This window comes from Penaeus monodon, chromosome 13 (assembly GCF_015228065.2).
Source record: "Penaeus monodon isolate SGIC_2016 chromosome 13, NSTDA_Pmon_1, whole genome shotgun sequence".
NCBI classification, from domain to species: Eukaryota; Metazoa; Arthropoda; class Malacostraca; order Decapoda; family Penaeidae; genus Penaeus; species Penaeus monodon.
The window spans coordinates 47647721-47657720 of NC_051398.1; the positions used below are offsets into that span (position 1 = coordinate 47647721).

At 36.0% G+C, this 10000-nt stretch overlaps 1 protein-coding gene across 1 annotated transcript in view; it reads right to left on the minus strand.

Annotated features, from left to right (window-relative positions):
- The window catches only part of LOC119580397 (ABC transporter G family member 20-like), a 13495-nt gene extending 5947 nt beyond the window's left edge, over nucleotides 1-7548 (minus strand). The window contains exons 1-10 of the mRNA XM_037928528.1: nucleotides 7430-7548; nucleotides 5975-6091; nucleotides 5287-5446; nucleotides 4781-4935; nucleotides 4055-4162; nucleotides 3022-3115; nucleotides 2534-2677; nucleotides 1099-1263; nucleotides 441-541; nucleotides 1-75 (exon numbers count right to left, since the gene is read on the minus strand). The exon at nucleotides 1-75 is cut by the window's left edge and continues 232 nt beyond it. Coding sequence (XP_037784456.1) covers nucleotides 1-75; nucleotides 441-541; nucleotides 1099-1263; nucleotides 2534-2677; nucleotides 3022-3115; nucleotides 4055-4162; nucleotides 4781-4935; nucleotides 5287-5446; nucleotides 5975-5997 — 1025 coding nt within the window. The 5' untranslated portion in view covers nucleotides 5998-6091; nucleotides 7430-7548. The remainder of the gene's footprint in view (nucleotides 76-440; nucleotides 542-1098; nucleotides 1264-2533; nucleotides 2678-3021; nucleotides 3116-4054; nucleotides 4163-4780; nucleotides 4936-5286; nucleotides 5447-5974; nucleotides 6092-7429) is intronic.
- Nucleotides 7549-10000: the final 2452 nt, after the last annotated feature.

The following is a 10000-nucleotide window of genomic DNA, read 5'->3' on the forward strand; positions in this document are numbered from 1 at the left end:
TAGGGCGTCCCTCCCACCGTGAGGCAGAAGAGAACCGTCTGCAGAGGCGGCATGAGGAAGGAGAAGAGAAGGAACCTGGAAGTTAGAGAGACAAATGTTGTTGCAATGAAGAGAGTACACGTGGCTGTCCTCGAGAGCAGTGAATAGACTTAATAAAAATGTCAGAAAAAGGAATGAAAATATGACAATGTAGGAAAGTGGAAGAAATCAACTGCCATCGTGATTATGATACAAAATTACAACAATAACAATATGAATAATCAAACATTTGAAACAATAAAACCAATATTAATAACAATGATAACGATAACGATAATGATAAAACTTCTCCTATACAATAACATCAGCAGTATCAACAACAAGAGCCAACAACACCACGAAACAGTAACAACAATAATAACTCCTTTTCTCAGAGACCCCAAAAACCAGAGGAGCCTCACCCAATATTCCTCCAGAGACGAATAAAGTTCTTGAGGAGAAGGGCAGAGAAGCGATAGAGAGAGAACACCCTCTCGTACTTCGAAGTCTGCACCCAAGGGGACTACGGCAGAAAGGAGAGAGGGAGAAGTTAGTGGGAAGGAATGGATGCGTTTATCAGTTCGTTATTTCTTTCATTGGGGTCATTTATTCATGGCTGTGTTTTTTTTTCGTGAGTGGGGTGTGTGTTGTTCATTAATGGGGGGGGGGGGTGTTGTTAATGGTATATGTTATTTCTAAGTGTTAATTATCTGTCTGTTTATTGTTGGATTGTCTTATTCATTAGTGGGTTGTGTTAATTATCAGTGGGTTATCCTATATATTGAAGAGTTGTATTGCTCATCAAAGGATCATATCATCTACAGTATTCACAGATTATATGGTTTATAAATGGGTTACGGTATCTATTAATGGACCATGTCAGTCATAAGTGCATTGTATCATCTAGCAATGCGACATATTTCTTAATGTGCCATATTACTTATTAATGGATTATATCACTTACTGATCTATCATTAATCAGCTAATTAGCTAATTACATCAATTCATAAATGAATGTCAATGAACTTTCTAATTAACCTGATTTTGTATATGCCATCGTCACCATTTTCTATAACTCACCATCAAAATTTTCTCTTCCTCAGAATCCTTCAGGATAATATGCCCTGAAGGAGTGAGGACTTCCTTCAGGTCAGAGGTCACGCCCCTAGCAGAAGGCAGTGACCCTGGCAGCACGGAAGGAGTGGATGACGAAATCCCTTTCTCATCTTCAAATCCTTTGTTGATCTGTAAGATTTTTTTTAAGGATAAAGAGCTGATATACCATTGTTTGTATTTATCTTGGTATGTGAAGGTAAAGGTGTCGTTATAAAACGATATTTTTAAGGTCATTCTATAAGCCTATATTAAGGAAATTGGTCAAGAGGCTTGTTTAACAACAACAACAACAACAACAATAATAATGATAATAATAATAATAATAATAATAATAATAATAATAATAATAATAATAATAATAATAATAATAATAATAACAACGATAATAATTTTAAAAGATAATAATAATGATCATCATAATAAACAATAAAGCATATTATTCAATAAACGGAAAATAAACCTCCAGATAGCTTTTAGTAATAATGAGAGATCACATAAATTATATTAAAGTTTTACCCCCAACTAACCCGCGATCAAACTTCCCCGGGTACATGGCGAGAGTAATCACACCCTTTGTTGACATTGACCGTAATTAGTATCATACAAACAGTGTTGACTCGATTAACCTGGTCATGTGGAAGAGCGAGATAGCAGAGGGAGGAACACAAGGGAAGAAGCATGGAAATATATATATTTTTTTTTATGAATTTACCTGTATATCTATTTATCTATTAGCTTCATCTGTCTATTTATCTAAAATATTTACACATCTGTTTATTCAGTCAGGTTTTGAACATCATGGGCGTGGGTATTTAGAAAGATATAGTAGGAAGTGTCTTTCAGAATTACCGATCAGAGAGGTGTTTGCGTTTCAGAATGTAATCGAAAAATTTTATTAAATAGGTGGGTGTCGTTGTTCTGATTATTATTTTACTATGATGACTATTGTTATTGTTATTATAATAAGATCTACTATTAGTACTGTTGTCACTATTATTAGTAGTATGTGTTATCATCATCATTGTTGCTATTATATTTATTATCATTACTATCATCACTATTACCTTTATGATGATTATATTAATGGTAGAAAAATAATTACTATACGCTGGTGTTGCGGATGCTGATATGATAATGAATGTAGTAATAAAAATAATTCGAACAGTAAAATCAACAGCAAACAACAGTGAAACAGCGGGTCGCTCACTTTAAAAATAGAACAACGAAGTGAAGAACAAGAAAATGCACTAATATGCTGAAGGTCCTTTTCACTATATTGTTTCTTCATGGCATATATATAGCGAAAAGGACTTCGGCAGATTCGTGTGTTTTCTTGTTCTTCCCTTCGTTGTTCTACTTGCAATTTGTTCAACATGAATCCCACGCCCGTGCCGCCCACCTTGCCAGTGTGGAGATCGTCCTCGCTTCCGTCCACGAGACACAACTTGAGGAAGATGTCCTCGAGGCTCGGGATGGCGAAGTGGGTGATGAGACTTGAGGGGGAGGTCTCAGCCAGCAGTCTCCCTCCGCGCATTAGACCCACCTGTGTGTTTGTAAGGTGGTATCAATGACTCGTTTGTCTTTTACGTTTTTCTTTTGTGTGTGTGGTGTTTTCGAGTATCACTATTCTAACACACACACACACACACACACACACACACACACACACACACACACACACACACACACACACACACACACCACACACACACACACACACACACACACACACACACATTTATTTATTCATGTATCCATCTATTTACTTGTTTATATATATATATATATATATATATATATATATATATATATATATATATATATGTATATAATCATTGTAATGCCAGTTAAGTGAGGATAACCCCTCACAAAGTTGATATATATTACCTTGTCCGCTTGTCTCGCCTCCTCGATGTAATGCGTGGTGATGATGATGGTCGTGTGGCCAGACTTACAAACTTCCAACAAGTGTTGCCAGATACTAAAGACAAAAAATAGAGGCGGCTATAATCAAGGAGAAAAGAGAAAGGGAGAGTGAAAGGGAAAAGAGAGAAGGGTGAGTGAGAGGTAGGATTGGGAGAAAGGGAGGAAGGAGAGAGGGAGAAAAGGATAGAGAGGGTATATATATATATATATATATATATATATATATATATATATATATATATATATATATATATATATATATATATATATATATAGATAAATATATATATACCATATATGTTTATATAATATATAATATATATATTATATATATATATATATATATATATATTATATATATAAAAGAGAGAGAGAGAGAGAAAGTGGAGAAAAATTACTCAGTACACGCTAAAATAACTCCCCCGATTAATATAATATTCTATAATTCCATATAATCTACATAACTATATCACCCCAGATTTCCTATAATACGCACTCCATAAAAGTAGCATATGAATTAGAAATAAGTACAAAGATTTCCTACCAAATATAACGAAAAGTCGAAAAGATAAACACTATCAAGACCACCTTGTTTGTTCCTCAAACAGGGATCGAAGCCACATAATATAATCGAGTTATGCCATATAATTTACACGGAAAATATCACCCCGTATTTCTTATAATCGTCATACGTAGTCCATAAGCAAATTAAACCATCAAATATAGATATATAGGAAAGACAAATATATAAAAAAAATCCTTACCTGCCCCTCTATAAGAGATCGAAACTATAGTATCAAAACCCCGTACCTGCTCCTCAATAAGGGATCGAAACCATAGTATCAGGACCCCTAACCTGCTCATCTATAAGAAATCGAAGCCACAGTAGCAAGACCCCTCACCTGCTCCTCAATAAGGGATCGAAACCATAGTAGCAAGACCTCTTACCTGCTCCTAAATAAGGGATCGAAACCACAGTATCAAAAACCCTTACCTGCTCCTCAATAAGGGATCAACGCCGACTGTAGGTTCGTCAAGTATAAGGAGGTCGGGTTCGTGTAGTAGGGCGGCAGCGAAACTAACCCTCCTCTGTTGTCCTCCACTGTGTATTATGATACCGTTTTTTTATTATTGTTACATGTATCGTTATTATATATTATTAATATTATATGTATCGTTATTATATCATATTGTTATTATATTTATCGTTACTATATTATATTATTGTTATTATATTACATTTTTGTCGTACGCATCGTTAATGTTTTGGATTATTGTGGAAATAGCCTATGAGAATTAGTGTAGCGGTTTGTGTGTGTGTGTGTGTGTGTGTGTGTGTGTGTGTGTGTGTGTGTGTGTGTGTGTGTGTGTGTGTGTGTGTGTGTGTGTGTGTGTGCGTATGTGTGTATTAATTAAAAATAGGTCATGACAGCTTGACCAATAAATTACTCAACGTATAAAAAAATCCCATTAACATTGTTAGTTCCCGTCACATAAAGAATCCCAATTAGTAATTATAATAATAATAATGGTCGGAAATGACACCAGCACGACAATAGAACGAATAAAATCATTCACTGTTCGGAGAATATTGACGTAAAATCTTTATCCATAATTCATATTTCTTATGCACACCACACACACACACACACACACACACACACACACACACACACACACACACACACACACACTAAAAAGAAAAAGTTGTTGTTCTCACCTGAGCTGGTTAATGAGCCTCGTGGGGTCAGGCAGGTCAAGGAAGGACACGAGGAATTTCGTCCTCTTGTCGATCATGGCTGAGGACATCTGGTGGATCCTGCCGAAGTAGCGAAGGGTCTCCACGATCGTGAATTCTTGGTAGAGAGCCAGTTCCTGTGGAGGAATTGTCACAATGCTATTTACGTATCATTTGTTTACTCTCTCTCTCTTTGTCTATCTGTCTATCTATTTCTCTCTGTTTCTCTCTATACCTCTCTCTGCTTCTCTCTCTCTGCTTCTCTCTCTCTCTCTCTCTCTCTCTCTCTCTCTCTCTCACACACACACACACACACACAAACACATATGTATAAAATCCTGAAGATAGTGATTATATGAAAGATTAGAGGCGGAAGTGTAACCCAAGCAAGAGACAAGGTGAATAACCCTTACATTGAACAGCAAAAGGCAACCCATGAAGACTGTACCCTCGACAAGAAAAAAAAGAAAAAAGAAATACTCCCTCACCTGTGGCATGTATCCGACCCGATGCCCCGGAACAGCGGCGCTGGGGGAGCCCGGGGGATACCCATACAGGAAGATTTCGCCCTTGTCTAACCGCAGGCGATTTACCAGGCAGCCCAACAGCGTGGTTTTGCCGCAGCCACTCGGACCTAGGAGACCGTAGCTGCAGGGAGGTCAAGGGGTTTCTTTCAATAACAAGTGAAGCAATGCATGTATTTTTTTTTAATGTTAATTTTTGTTTTCGTTATCTTATCTTTTGGTCCTGATTAGGAAAGCGGTATTTTAATCCGCTCTCTACTGTTTAATTGAGTCCGTATCTTCTTACAACGTTTGATTAGAGCATATTATCCATTTTATTAAAAATCTGTTTATTGTTAGACTTTAAGATCACGATTCAGAACTAGTAATGTCCTTTCTATTTATTTTCAGTTATCTACTGCACTCTTACTATAAAACACGCATATAAGATTATACTCAAACAGTATCTCTAGAAGTGCTTCAAGATTATTCCAAATATGATATTCATTGCCAAACGTATTCATGCTTTTTATTATTAATAACAAATTTGAATAATCGTAATATCCTTTGTTATACCATTTCGGTCCATCTCAGGCTAATTACGTTTCCACCCAGCCATCCAACTTTAATTACACGCAATGCATTTAATACGAAAATTTGATGGGATACTAACATGGCACCCTGTGGCACTCTCATTTCTAGGCCTTCGAGTACCGGCACCTTGTTCTTGCGGGAGCCATAGGACTTGTAGCCTTGTTGCACCACCACAACATTCCCCTTTCCGAAGGACCTGAGGGAGGGAGAAAACGGAGAGGGATGAGGTGTATGAAGGGAGGAGGGGAAGGAGAGGAAAGATGTAAATGTGAAGGAGAGGAAAGATGTAAATGTGGGAGGAGGAATGAATGAGGTGGGTGAAGATGGAAGGAGGGGAAAGGTGTAAATGGGGGAGGAAGAATGAATGACATCGAGGAAGGGGGGAGGGGAAGGAGGGGAAAGGTATAAAAAGGGAAGGAGGGATGAAGCGGATAAAGGGTGGAGGGGAAGGAGGGATAAGATATAAATGGGAGAGGGGGAATGAAGGAGGTAGATGAAGGGAAGAGGGAATGGAGGAGAAAGATGTAAAGGGGATAGAGGAATGAAAGAGAGAAGGGGAAGAGGGGTAAGGTATAAATAGAGGAAGGTGAATAAAGGAGGTCCATGAAGAGGGAAGGAGAAGGATTCGAAAGTTATATATGGGAGAAGAGGAATGAAGAAAGTGGATGGAAAGGGGAAGGGAAAGAGAGAGAAAAAAAAAAACGGTGAAAGAAAATGAAAAAAAAAAGACATGTCGGCTCGGTGCCAGGCTATTCAGCGCCTCGGGCAATAATACCCACAGTGCGCACCCCTACCACCCCCCCACCCCCTCCTCGCCCATTTTGATTAGGTTATTACATCACAGGATTATTCGGGCGGCTGTAAAATGCCAATCAGTAAACACCAAACAGTTCATATCTTGTGATTTTCCCACTTTCTGAAAGAAAACAGAATATCTTAAGCTATTTAGAATTCGTGTGTTATTGTCCAAGGGAATCGCATAGGTTATCTAGTGAGTAATTAAGGCGTAGGAGGGAAATGGGAAAGATGATAAAGAATGATATAGAGAAAGGTGATAGGGTCGAGAAGAGTGTGTGTTATTTATGAGTGAAGGAAGAGGGGAATGTTGGTAAAGGGAAGGAGAAAGAGAAAAGAAATAATGTTATGGAAATAAAAATAAGAAATAATGGAAACAATAATTACATAGGACGAAGAGAATATGGAAGGAGAAAACACGAAAAAAAAACGAATGGATAACTAAGAACAATCGGTGATATACGAAATGAGAGGAGAAAGAATATTGCTGATTATTTAACTTTGAAGGAAGATTAATAACTGCCTCAATTACACTTTCTCGGCGTATCGTAAACATCAGTCATTATTATAAATTTCATGCAAACACATAGAATAAGTTTTACAAACACAATTGAGAGATATCTATATAAACCTCTTTCTTTCTTTTAACTTTATCTACCTGCCTGTTTACAAATTACGATATTTCTCATACACAGAAACCGATGAACTGAATCCAAGAAAAGATTACAAGAAAACTCACTTATGCCCCGTTGGTTCTTGGCCATGTTCGGAAGACACGGCAGAGGCAACTTGTGCAATCCGATCTTTCGAACTTGTCTCGAGCTTGGTCAGTGTGACGTCACCGTTGGTCAGTGACGTCACCGTCTCGTTCTGTGCGAAAGAGATTCTGTTCCTTTGATGCGAATGATCCAATAAACGAGTAGAGGAAGGAGGAGGAAAGGGGATGAAAGAGGAAAAAAGCCAGTTTCCTTGTCTCGATCTGACTGATTTCTTGTTATGTCCGAGCTACTGTTGACAACGCAAGGGGGATCTAACTTTGGTAGTACAGTGATGCGTCAATGCATGGGATTAAGAGCGAGGGAGGGAGACGAGTTTGGGAAGAACAAAAGAAGGGTATTATGCGAATAGACAGTATGGAATGGATACATGTTGAACGCGAGAGCATACGATGGATATAATAGTTACGTCTTATAGATTATATTATAATATATATATATTTATATTATATCTAGTAACAAGAAGAAGAGAAGGAGACAGAGACAAGATGAAGAGGAGGAAGAGGATATAAGTATATAAGTATGTATGTTAGATATATTACTATAAGTTATATGTACTATATAGTATATAATCTAATTATATATATATATATAGATCTATATATATTATATCTATTATATATATAGAATAAATATAAAAGATATAATGATCAATAAATTAAATTACAATATACTATATATTATATATGTATATAGTATAAGATATATTTTCTATATAAAAATATTATATATTAATATAATATATATATATATATATATATTATGATATTATATAATATTATATAAATATATAATTATATATATTTATATACTTATCATATCTATTTATTTATATATTATATTAATATATAACTATATTTACTAATATTATATATATATAGTATCTATTATATAATCTATTATTATTATATATCTTATATTATATTAAAATATATATATATAATATTATATATATTATATTAATATTATATATATATTAATTATATATATATTATATATATATATCTACTACTTATATATATATATTAATATATTATAATATATTATATATATATATATATATGTGTAGTGTGTGTGTGTGTGTGTTGTGTGTGTGTGTGTTGTGTATGTGTGATTGTGTATTTGGGGGTGTGTAGTGTGCGGGTGCGTGTGCGTGTGCGGCTGCTTGCGCGTGTGCTTGCGCGTGCGCGTGTTGTGCGGGTGCGTGTGCGTGTGTGTGTGTCTGTTATATAATATATCGTTACTAATATACAAGATAATAAAATTAATAGTACATAATAAGGCCTCAAATAATCAAATCAGACAAGGCATTACCCAACATATAAAAACAGTGACCATCTTTTTATATGAAGACTTAAAAAAAAAAGTTTAGATTCGTATTGTAATCGCTTTTATTTGGGATATGTTGGATTTTAATTTGCTTCCTGGCGAAGTTATATTTGACTGGTAATCCTCGGTGAGCACGGATACAATTTAGAAGAAAAATTTGTTAATCAAATTTTTTTTGTTTTTTAAAAAAACTGACATTCCTCCAGCTTTTTAAAAATCTATGGACCTCTTTTACCATAGTTTTATATTAATAATCTTTGTTTATAAGTGGCTCGGGTGTTTCTGATAGAATGATTGGACAGAAAAGAGAATTTACAGATTATGGTAATCACACGGACGTTCAATCGAAAAAAGAAGATAAAATCATTTTCTGATGTCTTTACAACCCCCCAAAAAAAGTAAAACAGTTATACGCGCAGAAAACAGTTTGACGTTGAATACCTTTAAGATGACAGCCTGCACCTATGATCCGTACAAACAAAACAGAACTACCTTAAACATGGCGAAAAGGGCGAGTGTCCGAGAGTGATATATTATTTTCAGTTCGTCAGAGTAACATATGAAATTAAGATTGACATTTAGTTGCTCTGCGCTTGAGTGTTCATGTTTTCTTGATTTGCTTTTGGTTCGTGTATTTCTTTGTGTGGCGTGAAGTCTTTAAAGTAATAAGTCAAAACAATAATCATGGAATCGAAGACGGAACATCTACTTATCAAGTGCGGGCATTTGATCGCATTGTGTGGTCGAATAATCTTAGTGCCGTTACAGCACCAATAAGTATTACACGATACCTGCATAGAATGCATGTCATTCACACGCACGCACTGGAATGCGCAATACAGAATGATATAGGACAGCTTAAGTGCTCACCCACTTGTGAAACATATCATGGGAGAGAAATGAACATAGGGGGTCAAAGACACTGTTTGATGATTAGGTCAAGCTCAGAAGAGTATGTTCATTGCTTACTTATTTCTTAATCCTTTCTTAATCTGCTCCAATGAATTAAGTTCGCCTGATCTAGACACCATGTCACTATATTAGCGACGGGAGGTTATGCAATGATCAGGGACGCTTTGTCCTTTAACCCCCAGAGACTTTCCAGGGCAGTGCCGATCCCTGTAAATTTTAAATGCAATTGCGTGAAGGTAGGGTTAATGGAAGGTCTTTTTCACATGAACATCCAAACATAGAATCCCGACGAA